At 39.4% G+C, this 19,348-nt stretch overlaps 1 protein-coding gene across 1 annotated transcript in view; it reads left to right on the top strand.

The window, feature by feature from the left end:
• Nucleotides 1-19,348, top strand: part of NME8 (NME/NM23 family member 8) — a gene marked incomplete at both ends in the record, with an annotated part of 41,544 nt that overhangs the window by 10,692 nt on the left and 11,504 nt on the right. Inside the window, 2 exons of the mRNA XM_080918510.1 lie at nt 1,343-1,536; nt 2,563-2,738. Coding sequence (XP_080774636.1) covers nt 1,343-1,536; nt 2,563-2,738 — 370 coding nt within the window. The remainder of the gene's footprint in view (nt 1-1,342; nt 1,537-2,562; nt 2,739-19,348) is intronic.

Here is a 19,348-nt window from a genome sequence, read left to right as displayed (position 1 = left end):
TTCATTCAAACTAAATCACATTTAAAAATTTAGAAACAGAGTCTTATTTACACCATGCACATTTCCAGTGCTCTCTCTCTCTGTGTTTGTGTGTGTGTGTATAGAATTTTGCCAGTTGTGTCATCAATATGTGTATAATCTTATGAAATGCCCCCCTAGTCATGTTACCAGAAATTGTTGTGTTCAACTGTAAAGGAGTAGAGTTTCATTTTGGTTCATGATCTGAGACATTTTATTCCATAGTCGCCTGGAGCCATAACCTTGGTGTCTGTGTTGAGACAAAACCTCACATTCAGGAGATCATGGTGAACGGAAGCTGATTGCTTCCTGAAGCCATGAAACAAAAAGTGGTAGAGAGGAGATGTCAGGGTCCTGATAACTGTTTCACGGTAATACCCAGTGGTAGTACAGCCTTCCACTTTAGTGTTCCATTGCTTTCAGTGGCAGTCACATGCTGGCGACCAAGCCTTTATTTAGTACATGGCCACTGAGAGACATATCAGATCTAACTGTGACAATTACTGAATTAGAAACTTTAGGATTACGCACCAAAATAAACCAAACCAAAGCAAAACCAAAAAGCAAACAAAACAAAACAAAACAAAAAACCTCTCTGTGTCCATCTTTCTGTCTCTGGATGTCTCTGGCTCTCCTTCCTCTGAGTGTCTGTGTGTTACTTTTTTTAGGGTTTTGTATAATATATTTAATCATCTCCTCCCTTTCTCCAAACTCCTTCCAGATTTGTCTCTGTTTCCCTACCCACCTAATTTTGTGGGTTTTTTTAAGACAAAAAAGTAATAATAAAATAAAAGAAAAAAAAGGAAGAAGAAAGAAAGAGAAAACAAAAGGCCATTAAGTTTGATGGTGACATCATACATAAGACCTGCTCAAGCTGAAGCCAAAGTTTCAGCATAAAGATAGGAGGTGGGCACAAAGTCCCACCTTTAGTTGAGGACCTATTAGCCTCGAGAATAGCTGGGAGACAGTCAGATTTCTTTAAGTTTGGGGCCCCTGAGCCACAGTGTAGTGCAAGACCTCACATCCAAGAGTATGTAGGCTGCTGACAACAGTGTACACCACCAACTTTTTAGATGAACTGGCAACATCCTGGTGTTAGAAAGTTGTTGTGCTACACTGCATTTACAATCACTTTGTACAAGCTGTAAAAATGTCTACTGTGCAAAATGTCTCTGCAAGGAGAAGGTTTAGACGGACTGCATAATATTGCCGACAACCACACAATGAAAAGATCTTCATGCGTTTGTTTGTTTTTCTCAGTGGCTGCTATTGTGATGCAACTGCACCTGGAGCCTGAGGGAACGTGTCTCCTTTTCTTTTGTAGCCTGACTTTGAAGAGTTTGTATTTTCTATGACAACCCGCCTAAGCTGTGTGTTCATTATATCTCAAGGAGATGACTCAGAGGTTATTCAGGAAGAAACTCCCCCTCAGACCGATGTAGAAGAAGAAGAACCTGGTGCTGTGGAAGAGCCTCACGTTAGGTTTGCACCTGTGCTGATTAAGAAGAAACGGGACAGGTAGCTAAGACAAGCCCTTTCTCACATATAATGTATAATGTGTCACTAGGTGCTGGCATATGATGCCCAGATGTCTCAAATCCTAATGCTTTTCTATAGGTACAACTTTCCTTCTAGTCAATCTAGACTATTATATACCCAGAAAATGGGGCACAACCTTGAATGTTTATGACAAGAAACTTAGAAAGGGCGTAACTTCCTTGTTGACTTTTCTAAACCTGACACCCAATCAGACCTCATTTTTTCAGGCTTAAGGAGTGTATCAGAACCAGGCACTGCCACAGCCAGCCCTGTCCGTTCCCCAACACCAACCATTTCCTTTCGTCTCCCGGGTTCTCCGATTTACTCAGGGCATTTACTTGTATAAAATTGCTGGTGACAAAATGAATATGCATTTTAGTAGTCCATTCTTAAATATTTCAAAACGAGCAAGCAGTGTTCAGAATGCTGGCTTTGTGTAACACTGCGTGTGACTTTTACTTTACCAAAGACTAGGAGCCAGGGTTTGATACACAAGTCTCACAGGGCACACCTGGAGGAGTTTGGTGAGGAAGAAGCTTCCTGGATATGTGAGCCTGAAGGCTTTGAGGCTAGGTCTGCCGTGGCTCTGTGTGCCAGTGTTACTGCATTGTCTGGGGTGCTCAGGACATCCCGTCTTTCTATATAAACTCTGCGGTTTCCTTGTATTTTCTGGTTACTGCATATTTTTTAGTTAGCAGATAACTTTGGACTTTGTTTTGCTGATGTATTGCTGGGCCCAGAACACAGAGCCTTGTGCATACTACTCAAATGTTCTACTCCTGTGCGAGGTTCTGATGTCCTTTAGTTTCAAGTTTTAGAGCAGGATAGAGCGAAACAAAATGGAACTCAGTGGATGCCAAAGGGCTTTGGAAACCGTGGGAGCTACTTTCAGGGTGATGATGGGTGAGCAGAAAAAGAGTGTTGTGTTATGTTATTAAATTCTAAGCCATTTATTAACATAAAAATTCAGACATAACTCTTGGATTATACTTTGGGTTTCAACAGTTTGCAAGAGTACATGGACCGACAGCACATGTCTGATTACTGTGATGTTGAGGATGATGCGAGTAAGGTTTCTGCGTTCATTGACATATTATTCCCTGATTTTAAAATCATGAAAAGCATGAATGTACAAAGGACGCTAGCATTACTGCATCCAGAAGTCTGTGAGGAAGAGAAAGGTAGGAAGCAAAGTACAAAAGTAAGAACTTGGACGGTAGGATCTGAGTACCGGCTCATCACTTTCTCGGTAATACAAGGAATCTCTAGCTGGAGAATTGACGAAGCATTATTTAACCTGTGACTTTGCTGGTGTCTGTCTCAGCACTGTCAGGATCCAAGGATGCCTTAAAGTATCCAAGGAGACAGGCCGACCAATTCATGTCTGCACTGACTTGGCACAGAGCTCTGGGTGAGCCAGATCACCAGTGTGACTTAAATAAGATATGGTACTGGGTCGACTTAACTCATAGAAATCAGAAGAAAGATGAGAAAGCATACCCGGAGGGCCAGGTACTCTGAGTATTAGTTTTTATTTGGTTGTTTGTTTTTCAGTACTGGGGACAGCGACCAGGCTCTCACTTGTAGGTAAGACACTGAGTTGCTGTCCCAAGCCACAGTACTAAGTGCCGGTCATTTAAAATCCCATCCCATTATATCACACAGGAGAGACAATTCTCCAGAGTGAGAATGGAGGTTCTACACAACATCATTCGTTCATTCACTCACTCACTCACTCACTCACCAGTTCATTCATCCATTTGGTCACTCATAATGAAAGTCTTGACACAATATCAGGTATATTGTTATAGAACCCTGTACTGTAACATTAGCACAATGTGTATTTGGGTTAGGGGATTTTTTTTTTTTTGGCAGGTATAGGGTGGGCAGCTCATCCCCTGCTCGACTGCCAAATGCTTACCATCACTCTTGGCCCTTAGATGTCTGGAGGATCCCTCCCAAGCTAAAGTGAAACTACCATCAATGTCTCTGGACATTGATTGTCATATTCTCTAAGAAGGACTTAGAGTCCTTGATAGTGCCTGCCATCTGTGTTGGGAGATACACAACACCCACTTCCCATCTGTGTGCCTCAATTTCCTTCCGTTTTTGTTCATAAACAAGCTGACATGTCTGCATGGTGCTGACTAGGAGCTGATGTTGTCCAGTAGTGGCACACTGTTTCTTAAAGCACAAGGTTAAGTCTCTGTAATGCTAGGAGCAACATTAATTATTGTGCTTCCTCAGGTTAAGGAAATTTCCGTGTACTACGTAGCTTAAGGCAAATTGTCTTTCTTGTTGTTAATGCTTATATCTTTACTTTGCACTGTTGGGGATTAAGTCTGTCTTATTGTTAATGAGTGTTGTCACTTTGCAAACAATTTATTCTTTGTCTACAGCAATTACATGTTTTTCTGTATTTGATAATATGGCAGATTACTTTAGTTTTTGAAGAATGTGCTTTCCTTTGTAATCATCTGGTTGGGTGTCAAAATAATGCAGGACTCTTAAAACAACAACAAAAAAAAAGAGTCCTTCCTCCCAGGTTTTATGAAACAGGTAGAATTTTAATCACTCGAAATGTTTCCTAAATCCTGTCTTAGTCAGGGTTTCTATTCCTGAAAAAATCATCATGACCAAGAAGCAAGTTCTGGAGGACAGGTTTATTCAGCTTACACTTTCATGTCTTGGTTCATCATCAAAGGAAGTCAGGACTAGAACTCAAGCAGTCAGGAAGCAGGAGCTGATGCAGAGGCCATGGAGAGATGTCACTTACTGGCTTGCTCAGCCTGCTTTCTCACAGAATCCAGGTCTACCAGCCCAGGGGTGGCACCACCCACATGGGCTGGGCCAGGGATGGCTCCACCCACAATGGGCTGGGCCAGGGATGGCACCACCCACAATGGGCTGGGCCCTCCCCCCTTGATGGCTAGTTGAGAAAATGCCTTACAGCTGGATCTCATGGAGGCATTTCCTCAACTGAGGCTCCTTTCTCTGTGATAACTCCAGCTTGTGTCAAGTTGATACAAAGCCAGCCAGAACAAATGATTTCTGAGATTTGTTAGGGAAATCACCAGAGCCTTGGAGGTTTTACTTACTGCTCTTTTTTTTTTTTCTTTTGGATCTTCTATAATGAATATGTCAGCTTTCTAAATTAACAGACTTTTTGTGCTTTAGAGCGTTTTTATCAAACGAGCGACCTACTTCACAGCTCTCACATGCATCCTCGTTGTCACCATCTTGTGCTACTGTAATATATTGTGATTAATACTGTAATATTATTGCCATACCTAAATGAAAGTTCATAGTCTTTATTAGGGTTCGCTCTTGATTTTAAACATTCTAAGCGTTGAGACAGTAACACTACATGGCTTATCCTATGGCAGATTAGGTCGGTGTGGACTCTCAGGCCCGAACGTCTTCAAGCTTCTCTTCGTTCAACATGCCCTGCCAGATCTGAGCTCTTGGTTGTCCTTTTAGTTTGTCTTTCTAGAACGATGTCATTGAAACCACACAGCATATGGCCCTTGCAGACTGACGTCTTCTGTTTGTCAATACCCATTATGAGGCCTCGTGTCTTTGAAGTCCCATAGCTTTTTATTGCTGAATAATATTCAGTTGTAAGGGTGCAGTGAAGCTCGTCAGGTAATTTACTAAAGGATGTTTTGGCCACTTTCAGTTTCTTTCATTTTTCACGAATGGACTGCCACAGAATGTACAGGAGCTCCCATACGGATGCAAGCTTTCAGTTTAACCACGAAAGTAGCTGGGAACGCAATTCCTGGATCATGTGTAAAGTTGGCTTTCACTGTGCCAGGAACGTGCAGGGTGCATTTCAGTGTAGCAGTCCTGTCTATTTCACAGTCACCGAGTAAGGATCCTTCTTGATTGGCATTGCTTGTCAGTCTTCATCTGACCAGTGGCTACACAGTGACACCTCATCAATGCCCTTGCTAGAGTCTCCCATGATGTGTGTGTGTGGCTCAGCCTTTTTTGACACCCATACTAGTGATGCCTATGTCTGCCTTTAGGGTGTGTCTTTTAGATCTTTTGGCGTTAGCTACAGGAGCAGATATCAAATGTGTCTAGCCAGTGGCATGCTGAATATTTCAAACAATAAAAGATGTGCTCTAATTTATTTCACAAGGTCTTTAGTGCCTCTGCCCAGCATCCAGCTCACCGAGGGAGGCAGCAAATACGGCGTTGGCAATTGGAATTGTGGCCTACCCCTGTGCTGAGAATGGTGGGCTATTGACAACATAGCTGACGGAACAGAACTTAACAATCTGGGCCTGACAAAAATGCTGGGCAGAAAACTCTGAACTTTTTTTCACTCTTAAGAGGCTGGCAAGAAAGACAAGCAAGAGAGAAAATTATGTACACACGCACACACGCATACACTCACTTGGCCAGGTCCAACCATCTGCTTCACAAGTGCATATGCATACTTATATACATATGCATGTAGCTACATACTTATACATGTGCATACATATAGACAGACAGACATCTACACACACACACATATACACATATTATACATACATATATTCATTTGGTGAATGGAGCCAAATCCCCAATAGTCATACTTTATTTTTTTTTTCTCTCTGTCCTCTTTATGCCTTCATAGATAAAAGTCCTCTATAAAATTACCTCACTGATAAAATGTTACACAAACAAGGGATTTACAGAGGATGTCTATAGTAAGTTCAAGGCAGTGTTTCAACCTATAAGATCATTATAAGTTCAAAGCAACAGTTTCACATGTCCTTGCTTGCTTTGTCGTGCACACCTGTAGCTTCATCCTTGGGCCTGACCTAGAATGCATGTTTTTCCTGGATTACAGACTTGCACTAAGCCTGTTTCTCTTCTTTGTGCAATCTAGGAAAGTTCATTGTATTCCTTTTTATGTAGCCTTTACTCACTATTCTATGAAGAAGGGGCACATTCAATTCTTGATTTTAACTTTATTACTTTTTCTGTCAAAACAACTAAAACCATCTCCTTAAACTCTTTCTAAAATTATTTTAATAAAATCCAGAATTCTGTAAAGTCATTAGTCATCTAAACAGCATGGATTAATAAGAGTTCATTTTTTTTTATGTTGGTTTTCAGGAAATTTGATAGGCAGTCATACAGGAAGTAATCACACCAGGCAGTGAAGGTCTCTCCGTATCTACGCACACCAAGCCTAGTAAATAAGGAGTGTGGCAATGACAAACATGAGAAAGCACATAAATATCAAGAGGCAATTCTGAGACTCAGTCTCTGGGTTTGCTCCTCACAAGAGTGTACCCAGTGCAGCCAAGCAAGATGGTTCTGCCATCTCCACGGAGCTCACTTGCCAACTGCTCCTCTTTCTGAATTGTGTCTGTCACTTTAGCTTGTATCCCAAGCTTCTGTTTTCTTCTTATTAACCTTTCTGAATTTTTCTGTATAATTTAAACCTAGGTCCCTTTCATAAATGTGACTTATGAATATTTTCTCTGTATCTGTATGAAGGTTTTGACAGTAACATATTTTATAGAAAAATATTTTAATATAGTCCAACTTAATGTCACATTACCACCATTTGCATTATTATAAAATAATTATAGATAAACCGATGAATGCATATCATATCTAATTTTTAAAATTCTTTGTAAGTTTTCTTAGCTTCTTTCCCTTTTGTGCCTCTTTTTCTGACTTCTTTAACTTACAATGAGCATTTCAAGGTTTTTTCTTTCTTCTCTTAGCATATTGTGAGAAACAAATATTTCTCACCTCAAAAGCTTAAGTGTATATGGTGACAGGGCCTTTAAGAAAGCTTTTCATGTTAAGTGATATCATAAATGTCAGTCTACATGGGAACATATGTCACGGCTTTCTGTAGAAAACACTGTTCTGATTTGATGAGACATGACTAGTTGCTCCTCCCTACCTCACCCCCACAAGACTCACCATGGGAAGTATGACCTGCAAGTCCATAAGAAAAGTGTATAACTCCCTGAGCCAAGCCAGAAAAAAAAAGACCTCAGAAGAAACCAAATGTTCTGGCATCTATATCTTGAACTTCTTTAAGAGCTTCTAACCCTATAAGAAAACATATTTCTGCTGTTAAATCCACCCAATCACTGTGTTTTCTCACAGAAATTGAAACTGACTAATGTACATTTTAAATACTCTCTGCCAAGCACATTCTAGTGACTACCTTAAAGTCAGAAGTCTCTATGGGTAGCTGAACTATGTCCACTTTGTAATAACACTGTGCCCATTCTTTTAAATTTAATTTTATTTGTAATTTATGTATATGAGAATTTTGCTTCCATGTCTGTTTGTGCACAGCCTGTGTGCCTGGTGCCAGTGAAGGCCACAACAGGGCATCAGATCTTCTGGTTCTGGATTTATAGACTTATGCTGGATTTGTGACGTAACATGCCGGTGCTGGGAACTGAACCCTGGTCCTATGTAAGAGCAGCAAGTGACAAGTCATTCTCAAGCCTTGAAATGATGCTATATTTTTTGATGGGTAGTTTAGATGTCAGACAGTTCCCAGTGCGTTCAGTCTGACACTTCTATCAGCATATTTACACCTCCAGCATAAGAGCACTGTACTGAGTACTGACATTGAGTTGAGAACCTGAAAAGCAGAAGAGGGGTCTCATGGATCCTGTTATTATACCTTCCCTTACTCTCTCATGCCCTCTCCTTCACAACGTAGATGTACTTAAATCTCTAAGACATTGTTTGCCTTCACCCGCTAAGAGTTCTTCAAACATTCCTGCCAAGTCTGATCTACTGATGAGACACGTTGTCAGAGAATGTTTTTATTTGTCTTTTACTTTTGATGCCTTTTGAATCCCACCAGATCCAGGATTCTAGGTAGGTGTATAATTTTAAGAACTTTGGTCTCTCCTTTCTTGTTGGCGTAGTGTCAAGGGAATAGTGGTGCAGTCCTTATCCTATTCCGTAGGTAAGTTATTTTGGATTTTATCATGTTTTGTATTTTCTACAGTATGAAGATAGTATGCATAGGCATAAATATTTTGAAATTTATCATATTCTGTTTTCTCCAGATTGTAATAATTAATTAAACAATATTTAGCTATTATAATTTTTCCCCTGCACTCCCCCCCCCCCACAACTGGGTTCTTTCTTTAATTTTCCTATTACTGCCATCATGTGTTTGTTTCACTTTATAACTGTCCAAGAGTTCTCGTGTATTATCTTCATTTTCTTTTTCTTTTTACTCATGTTTCGGTTTGGGGAGTTCTTATTAATGTATCATTCCATTTACTGATTCATTTTTGCTTGTGGCAAAACTGCTGACTCTGGTGATCTTTTGGTATTTTCAAGTTGTGTGTGTGTGTGTGTGTGTGTGTGTGTGTGTGTGTAAAATCAGTTCACCAAAGATGCATGTTCTATTTCTCTTTATATTTCCACACCCCCTTTCTCACTTAACTTTGATTCTCTCTACTCTTAGTAAAAGCCAAACAAAATACATCTGTGGTAGGAACTGAGACAATCAGGCTTGTAGTTGTGTTTTTATTGATGTGGTCAGGAGCTGGATTGGGTTTAATTCTTGGTCATGAAACAGGTGTTTCAGCTACTCTTTACTTTGGTTAGCTAGGTTTAGTTTGGCTAGGTTTCCCTAAACGGTCTTTAAATGGAGTTTGTATTTGTGTTTCTCAACTGGAAGCCATTGCATGCCATGGGCTTCTATCATTCTTCTGCAAAAAGAATCACTTGATTACCTTCTAATGAAAAATAATGTCTCTTGGACCTGAGGTCCTGAACAGAACAACTTGACGTCTTTCTTAGACATAACTTTTCACTTATGTGGAAAAGGGAGGAGAGAGAAGTCCAAGGTTATTTGACTACCTTTTCCCTTGATTGCATAAGTCTGTGATAAATTGGTTTCCTGTAAGAACTTGTTTTGGAGAATCTTTTGGATGAATTTCAAAATGATGGATTTTTCCCCTTGAGAACAATCTGGTGTAATTTTCAGTTTTTCTGTACCGAGTGCTGTCTAGTGTATCTGTGGCCATGTCAGATATCAGTGGGAATGTTTTAGTGAGCACTGTATACAAATATATCCAGAGATACAGCACTTAGAAATAACATTTATACCACTGGTAATGAGTTATTAAATGCTGTTCTATTTTAGCTGGGTAAGGTTGTTAACTCAAGAAATCCCAGTACTTTGGAACCCAAGGCCGGAAGAAAACCGTGAGTTCAAGGCTAGCCTGAACTACAGAGTAAGACTGCTTAGACTCTGCCCTCCTTCAATACAATGGCTGTACTCTATAATTAGTATTTTTCTAGTCTTTTATGAATATGCATGTATGAAATGATATAAAAATCTGAACTATTCACTCCTACTTCTCCTATGCATTCTATTTCCCCTTTTCTCTGATAGAGAAATTCCAGCTCCTTCTCCACATTTTCCAGCTAAGCTTGTCAATCATTTTTATTAACATTTGGTTCCATCACCAGCAATTAGCAGAGAATATAGTCTTAAAACCAAACGGAGCCTGAACATCTGTCTTTTCATTGCTGTGCTTATGACATTTAAATTCAATGTCATTACCAATTTAGAATTGTCTCTTTTCCTCTTTCCTGCTTTCTTTTAGAATTTGCGTTACTTTTTAAGTGACTCATTTTAATTTAACTGTAAGCGTGGATGCATAATTTATTGTGGGCCTTTTATGGAACCCAGGTTGAGGTTTAATTAAGACATGAAAACATTTATATAGTTTAAAGCTGTTTGCTTTTTACTGGGGAAGTCTCTCTTCTAATTTAACTGGACTTCTCCCCCATTCTATGCCTCCACTTGGTTCTTTGCAACTCTGCCCCATCTCGCTTCTGCCTCCTCCCTCCACCTGCATCTCTGTTGGCCTCTGCACCTGACCAGAAGTTCTGCCTGACCTTCACGCCCTAACTCAGACTGCCAGATCTTTATTATGAAAAAAGGCACCTTCCCCCAGGCAGCTTTCTTTTAAAGGCAGGCGAGGAAGTGACTTTCATACATCCTCCTAACCGGGTGTTGCCAGATACAAATAGCAATTAAAATGACCAGAAACTCGTTTCATAGCCAGGAGATACAATATTTGTGGTAACCCCAACATCACCCCACTTTTAGTTCAGGAAATGGATTGATCTCTAGCAACAGTAAATCATATACAATAAGAATAACTAGGAGAACTATCAAGGTAAGAGCTATATTTACAGTGTTAGTCCATCTGTACTTGGCAGCTTTGGAGACGGTGTCTCAGTGTCGACCTGGAGTGTTTCAGTGCCTCTGTGCAGCTTATGTCACTTTGTCACCACTGGAGCTTCCACATCCTCCAACCTTAACAACTTGCATTCCCAACCTTAAAACACCTCAAACCCTAAAACTGTCTAGATCCTTACAACTGAAGCTCTGTCATCTTTTAACCTTTGTAAACGTAACATTTCTTTTGTGAGTTTTCTTTTTTTTTAATCTGGTAGCATGAAAAACCGTAAAACTCTAACTATCTGTCATCAACTCTGTCAGTAACCTGAGGATTACATTCATTCTACCCAAGTAAACAGGAAGCACAGAGCAATCAGTTTCCTACTCTTTAAAAAAAAAAAAAGAAAGAAAGAAAAAGAAAAAGATAGAGACTTAATGGCTTCCTGGACAGTCACCCAGGTTGCCTTTGTGTCAGTGGGGGAATCAGCCTTCAGCTGCCAGGCCCAGAAGATCTGCTAGACATTTTTGTGAAGTGGGAACTTGGGCAGGACTGCCCTCCTCTGTCTAAGCAAAGTGGGGGAATCAAGTTCCCGGGGTCCTGTTCCTGCACTGAGGACAGCTTGCTGCTAGCAGTCAAGGTAAAGAACAGCTTATAACCCAGTGGGCAGCTTTGCCACATTTGAAGCCAACTCCAGGTGGAGGGTCTTCTGTGAGCATCATCTTTTTTGGAGGAGATTGGGGGTGCTGGCAGGAGTTGATGTGTGTCTCTGTCAGACAAACCTTTCATTAACATAACATCTTAAATGCCATTTATGCAGATCCTTGAAGTGTTTGAGGACCTGCTATCTAAAGTATATTTAATTAAACAAACTTGCCTGACTTTGCTTAACTTTTAAAACATATAGAGGAGGGTAAATGAAACCCATTCCTGCAACCAACTCTGTTAATACCTGGCACAGCTACAAGTTTAGTTCTGAACACAATACAGAAAGTGATTATTTACAGGTGGCTGACCACCAGCTTGTATTTCTTAATTACCTAACAGTTTCCAATAGTAACTTTTATAAGACAAGAACTGTACAATAAATTTCTGAATGAGTTGCATATACCTTAAACAAGAGTTGAATCATATATACAGTATTTTGCAGCAAATATAACCTGAAATTTCTATCATTATACAAAAAAAATCCATACAAATCTAAAATATTTGAGACTTACCATTGTTTTCTTAGTCTGAAAGAAAACGTAAAAATCCAGCTTTCTTGTTGCTTTCACCCTTTTCCCCCCTGCCTCCACCTCCTAATGATAGGTAAGAAAGGATAGAGGGAGGAGAGACGAAAAGAGAAGATTCCTGAATCTCACCCCCTTTTCTTCTTTTTTTCCCTGAGCGTGGCCAATAACAACTTGCAACCGACCTCCTTAAATGATAAAAAACAACCCAGAGAATGGCCAATAACCAGCCCCGGACTCTCCACATCTTGGGAATGAGGGTGTTGTGTTATTTAGAATGTTCTCTACTGTCTGGGAGTGAAGGCATCTTCTCTGGGGATCCTAAGAACATTGGGATGCTGGCCATGTCCTGTGAGAACTGGTGCTTGATTGGCTGTCCAGGAGGTGCAGGCCTAGCTGAAGCCATCTGTGTGGCTGGGCCACCTTGATGTAGCCACCTTGAGGCTGTCCTGGATACAACTTTTGAGGAAACAGCAGCCAAGACAATCTGTGAATCTGGATCGCCCAGGGCTAGCTGCTCTGTCTTCACTTCTATCTGGGCCTTTTGTTCTGATGACACATGCTGTTAAAGGTAGGGACATTTCTGCACTTGCACATGTCTGGGATGTGGACCATCACCTAAAGATGATTCTCTGCTCTATGTTTGAGCATGCGATAGGCATCTGTCAATCTTTATAAGTGTGTTTGGACTGCACAACTGAACTGTAACAATGTGTGCATTGTTACATACGTCTCCATCTACGTTATGTGAAAGAATGGCCTGGTAATAGTAAGCCCTGCAGAACATGCGTAACCCCAATGACTCATGCGCTGCTGCAGAGATGTCCATGTCTCAGCCGCTCTCCCACGCTGTTCTTAGGTAGTACGATCGGCATTTGTGTTAATGGTTTTGTTGGTTTCCTGGGTGTCTTTTTCCTCACTTTCTACGTCAGCAGCCAACATTTTCAGGAGGTTTCTTGTGGTCAAATATAATTGTTATTAACTTTAAAGAAACCTACAGCTTCTTGTTTCCTGTAGAAATATAAACATATCCTCCTCCCAAATGCAACACATTTCCTGACTTCCATTCTGAGGTTAACACAGCCTTAAAGTATATAAGATGATTTAATTCAGAGTTCCTTTCTAAAATCCAGCATTTTTTTTTTTTTTTTTTTTTTTTTTTTTTGGCAGCTGGGCTACCTGCCTCATCAACATTTAAAAAATTTAAAGTTAATATAGCATTATGTAATCTGTCTCTGGGAGATCTCATATCCCACTCCTGTTTTATGAGCATTTCTTTGAAAGTGCAGGGAGAGCCCTCTACGATTGTTTGACCTGTCGTATCATAAGGCGTGCCTGTAATGTGTTTTACATTATAATATTTAAATATCATTGCATTTTACTGGATATATATGTCAGGGAACAGAAGTTTTAATCTGGAAGGGTATAGCTAAAATAGATGTCACTTCTAATAAATACGGAATTACAGAGTCAGCTTTCTCAGAACTCAAGGCAGGAAGCCCATTGAAATCCTGAAGAGGTATCAACTGTATAATGTACATAATTTATTTTTACAAACTCTGAAAAATTAAGCGCATCCATAAGACAAATATAGGAAAACTCCAGGGGCTGGTGTACTCTTCTGTATGTTAAGCTACCAGCTGCTCTTGAACAGTTCTTCTGGGCCTGTAATGTTCCCTCATTTAAGGGATGTACCCAAAGAGGCTTGCTGGTTAGCCATTTTAGTGGTAGAGTAGGTGATATTTATCAGTAGTGGCCTCCTTATAGAGGAGAGACAACGTCTGCAACGGAAAGCCTGGATGTTCTGTAACATTACGTTTCAGCACCATTATCAGGAGCATCTCCTGTTTTACAGCTGGTCTCTGAAGTTGGATGAATGCTAATCTGTGTTTCCCACTGCTGTAATAGAACTCTTCCCCGTAACGTCATGACTATATCTACCACATATGGCCTTCCTGGTCCTGTACATTTGATCAGTTTTAGACTTTATTTTACTCGAGGCAACATCTTGGTTCCTAGGAGCTATGTAGGTATTTTCTCAAGTGTCTAAGTTGGATTCCGAGAGTCCTGTGGAATGATAGTAATATCTGTGTCAGTGTCCACTAGGCCTTCCATCTCCGTTCTATCTAGCTGTAATTTTAACCTTGATCTCTGATCTTTTTATTGCAGTTGGCCAAAGTATCTGTTTCCTGGTATCTTTAGAATCTCCTGTTCTATCCCTCAGAGTAGTTAAGCTTGGAGCACCACCATCTGTTGTATCAGGCATTAATTTTTCTCCTTGCTCTCTAGAACAGTCTCTCCTTGGCTGACACAGCATGAATGACTCATGTTGTTTTCTGGTAAGGCCCTAGCAAAGTCCCTTCAGTCATTTTCTGATTGTCTAAATTGCCTCATAATTCTCTCAATGATCTACATTCATAAGCCCCGTGTCTACTACTTCTTCATCTTTTATATATCCCAGGAAGCTTTCTCCTTAAGAACTGTTTTTCTACAGTCCTTTAATAAATGACTTGGTATTTCACAGACAAAAGCATTGGACATTCTGTGCTCTGATACCTTTTATAATTGCCCATCCAATCAGAACTGAATTATAAGCATTAGCTCCAACATCCTCAGTAGTTTTAATCTATTCATAAATAGGTGCATTCTGGCCTTTAAAAGCCTAATGATCTTTTTGCATTCAGAATTTGCATTCTCAAAAGCTAAAAACTCTCTTTTATCTGAAGTTGAAATGGTTCTATTCACAGCTAAAGTTAATCTTTGTTTAAAAAAAAAATCAGTAAACAATGCATCTGAGCCCTGGGTTATCTTGGTAAATGATTTGAATTGTTTTCTATTATTCAAGCTTGTCTCAAGCATTTAATACTATTGAATGACATGGCCCTAAGGCAGCATCATCAAACATAATCTGTATTCAAAAACTCACCACACTAACCTTCTCAGCAACGTACTCTTCATATGTTACTGCCCCAGTCCTATTACTTTGTTCAGAGCCAAAGCCTCCTCTCAATCAGGTCAGCCTGTACCTCCAGTGAGTATTTTGTTCCCCCTGTTAAGAAGGATTGAAGCATCAACATTTTGGTCTTTCTTCTCAAGCTTCATATGGTATGTGAATTGTATCTTGGGTATTCTGAGCTTTTGGGCTAATATCTACTTATTAGTGAGTGCATACCATGTGAGTTCTTTTGTGATTAGGTTACCTCACTCAGGATGATAGTTTCAATTTTCATCTATTTGCCTAAGAATTTGATGAAGTCATTGTTTTATATATATATATAAATCGAACTTTATTTTTTAAAAAGATAAATGTACAAATTTTAAGCATTTTTGCATAAAAGTATATGAATACATTTTGTCAGTACTTCATTTTTTTAAAGGTTTGATAGTATGCATTAAAATCTTACTAGTTACAATGAGCATAAATTACATGTAAAACAAGATGTAACCTGGAAATAGTCAAAGTTGTCTTGGTGTGTAAAGATTAAGCATAATGGTTTTTCATTTTCTTTTCTTTTCTTTTTTTTTTATTTTTGACCTTTATGTTTTTCTTGAACTTCATATAGTCTGTGAGTTGTTTCTGGGGTGTTCAGAGCTTTCTGGGGTTACTATTCAATTATCAGTGACTGCATATTATGTCTGTTTTTTTTTTTTTGTGACTAGGTTACCTCACTCAGTATGATATTCTCTAGATGCATCCATTTTCTTAAGATTTTCATAAAGTCATTGTTTCTGATAGCTGAGCAGTACTCCATTATGTAAATATGCCCCAATTTTTGTATCCATTTATCTACTGAAGGGCATCTGGGTTCTTTCCAGCTTCTGGCTGTTAGAAATAGGGCTGCTATGAACATTGTGGTGCAAGTGTCTCTGTTGTATGTTGGAGCTTCTCTGGAGTAAATGCCCAGAAGTGGAATAACTGAGTCTTCAGGTAGTACTATGTTGAATTTTCTGAGGAACCCCCAGACTTATTTCTAGAGTGGTTGTACCAGATTAAAACCCCACCAACAGTGGAGAAGTGTTCCTCTTTCTCCACATCCTTGCCAGCATCTGCTGTCATCTGAATTGTTGATCTTAGCCATTCTGAGTGGTGTGAGGTGGAATCTCAGGGTTGTTTTGATTTGCATTTCCCTGATGGCTAATGATGTTGAGCACTTCCTTAGATGCTTCTCAGGCATTTGATATTCCTCAATTGAGAATTTTTTGTTTAGCTCTGTACCCCATTTTTTTATTCTTTTTTTTAAACGACTTTATTTTACAAAACAAAGATAAATGTACAGATTTTAAACATTTTTTGCTTAAAATTATACATTTTTGTCAGTACTGTTTTTTCAGACATTAAAATAATTTTTACATAAAACCATGTGAATATATTTTTTAGTCAGTACTTGATTTTTTTCAAGGGCTTGAAAGTATGCATTGAAAACCTAATAGTTACAATAAGCGTAAAGTACATGCAAAACAAAATGCAACATGGAAATAGTCAAAGTCTTCTTGTTTTGTAAATATATATATATATATATATATATATATATATATATATATATATATATATGTTTTCTTTATTTCTTGGACTTCATACAGTCTGTGAGTTGTTTCTGGGGGAGTGCAAGCCTCTGGGGTTAGCATCCCACTATCAGTGACTGCATATTATGTCTGTTCTTTTGTGACTGGGTTATCTCACTCAGGATGATCTTCTCTAGATGCAGCCATTTTCTTAAGAATTTGGTTAAGTCATTGTTTCTGGTGGCTGAGTAGTATTCCATTGTGTATATGTACCACAATTTTTGTATCCATTCATCTTCTGAAGGACATCTGGGTTCCTTCCAGCTTCTGGCTATTATAAATAGAGCCGCTATGAACATTGTGGTGCATATATCTTTGTTGTGTATTAAAGTGTCTCTGGGGTATATGCCCAGAAGTGGAATAGCTGGGTCTTCAGGTAGTACTATATCCAATTTTCTGAGGTATCGCCAGACAGATTTCCAGAGTGGTTGTATTAGCTTGCAACCCCACCAACAGTGGAGAAGTGTTCCTCTTTCTCCACAGCCTAGCCAGCATCTGCTGTCATCTGAGTTTTGGATCTTGGCCAATCTGACTGGTGTGAGGTGGAATCTCAGGGTTGTTTTGATTTGCATTTCCCTGATGGCTAAGGATGTCGAGCACTTCCTCAGATGTTTCTCGGCCATTCGGTGTTCCTCAACTGAAAACGTTTTATTTAGCTCTGTACTCCATTTTTTAATAGGGTTATTTGATTCTCTGGTGTCTAGCTTTTTGAGTTCCTTGTACACCTTGGATATTAGGCCTCTATCTGATGTGGTGTTGGTAAAGATCTTTTCCCATTCTGTTGGTTGCCGTTTTGTTTTCTTGACGATGTCCTTAGCCTTACAGAAACTTTGCAATCTCATTAAGTCCCATTTGTTAATCTTTGACCTTAGAGCTTGAGCCATTGGTGTTTTGTTCAGGAAATTTTCTCCTGTGCCTATGTGTTCTATCTGTACCCCATTTTTTATAGGGTTGTTTGATTCTCTGGTGTCTAGCTTCTTGAGTTCTTTGTATACCTTGGATTTTAGGCTTCTATCTGGTGTGGGGTTGGTAAAGATCTTTTCTCAATTTGTTGGCTGCTGTTTTGTTTTCTTGACAGTGTCCTTAGCCTTACAGAAGCTTTGCAATCTCATTAATTCCCATTTGTTGATAATTGACCTTAGGCATGAGCCATTGGTGTTCTGTTCAGGAAATTTTCTCCTGTGCCTATGTGTTCTAAGGTTTTCCCTACGTTCTCTTCTAATAGTTTCAGTGTATCTGGTTTAATGTGGAGATCTTTGATGAAGTCATTGTTTCTAATAGCTGAGTAGCATTCCATTGGGTAAATGTACCATAATTTCTGTATCCATTCCTTTGTTGAAGGACATTTGGGTTCTTCCCAGCTTCTGACTATGATAAATAAGGCTGCTATAAACATAGTGGAGCATGTGTCCTTGTTACATGTTGGAGCATCTTTTGGGTATATGCCCAAGAATGGTATAGCAGGGTCCTCAGGAGGTAAGTACTATGTCCAGTTTTCTGAGGAACCAGTAGACTTATTTCTGGAGGGGTTATATCAGCTTGCAATTCCTCCAACAATGGAGGAGTGTTCCTCTTTCTCTACATTCTTGACAGCATCTGCTGTCACCTGAGTTTTTGGTTTTAGCCATTGTGACTGGTGTGAAGTGGTATCTCAGGGTTGTTTGATTTGCATTTCCCGATAACTAAGGATGTTGAGCATTTCTTTAGGTGCTTCTTGGCCATTTGATATTCCTCAGTTGAGAATTCTTTGTTTATCTCTGTACCCTATTTTTAAAATAGGATTATTTGATTCTCTGAAGTCTAACTTCTTTAGTTCTTTGTAAAAATTGGATGTTAGCCCTCTATCAGATGTAGAATTGGTAAAGATCTTTTCCCAATTTGTTGGCTGCCATTTTGCCCTCTTGACAGTGACCTTTGCCTAACAGAACCTTTGCAATTTTATGAGGTTCCATTTTTCTATTCTTGATCTTGGAGCACTAGCCATTGGTGTTCTGTAGGCTTTCTAGTGGCCTAGACTGCCATTCTGTCATATTGACATAAAGTGGCACATAGGCTTTAAATCAAATTCCAAGGTGTTATCTTGATAACTTTTATTCTGATCTTAAAGATCCTTTAATTTCTGTTCTATTGCTCATAATTTATCATTATACCCCTCAGTCTTCTCCTTATCTAAGTCTGTTTTATTTTGATCTTTCTTAGAGATGACATAGAAAACTGCAATTATCTGAGGTCATGAATTTTAGCTTCCCTTTGCTCACTAATGCCTCTGTTCGACTCTCTTGTACCTATATCTTTGGTCCATGTCTTATGCCTGAAAACCTTGTCTAATCTTGATCTGGGGGCTGCACCAGGATCTTAGGCTCCAACCCAGATTTCATGCCTCACCATGAAGTCGCTCACCATGCCTTCTCATTCCCCACTACCACCTAATGAATCTGTCCTAAACCACCCTCCACACTATTTTCTCTGGCCTCCAGAAGTCACTGTTCTTTTAGTTTCTGAATGGTCAACCAGCCATATGACATACCACATATAAATGAGATTCTTCAGTGCTTGCTTTCCCAGGATTGGTTTGTTTTGCTTAACATATGATTTCTTCCTCCATACACATTCTTGTGAGTGACACACTTTATTCATTTAATGAATAAATATTATTCCATGGTATGTGTGCTGCATCTTTTTGCCCATCCAAAATTTTATGGACCGGTGTTTCAATTCACTGGCTCCAGTGGACAGTGCTCTAATAATGCAAGATTATGCTTGTCTCTGGCAAGCTGATTTCATTTCTCCTGGGTATTTACC

The sequence above is a fragment of the Micromys minutus genome (genome assembly GCF_963924665.1).
Source record: "Micromys minutus genome assembly, chromosome: 6".
Classification (NCBI taxonomy): Eukaryota; Metazoa; Chordata; class Mammalia; order Rodentia; family Muridae; genus Micromys; species Micromys minutus.
Note: the sequence above shows the minus strand (reverse complement) of the source record. Positions and strands in the feature narration are given on the sequence as shown.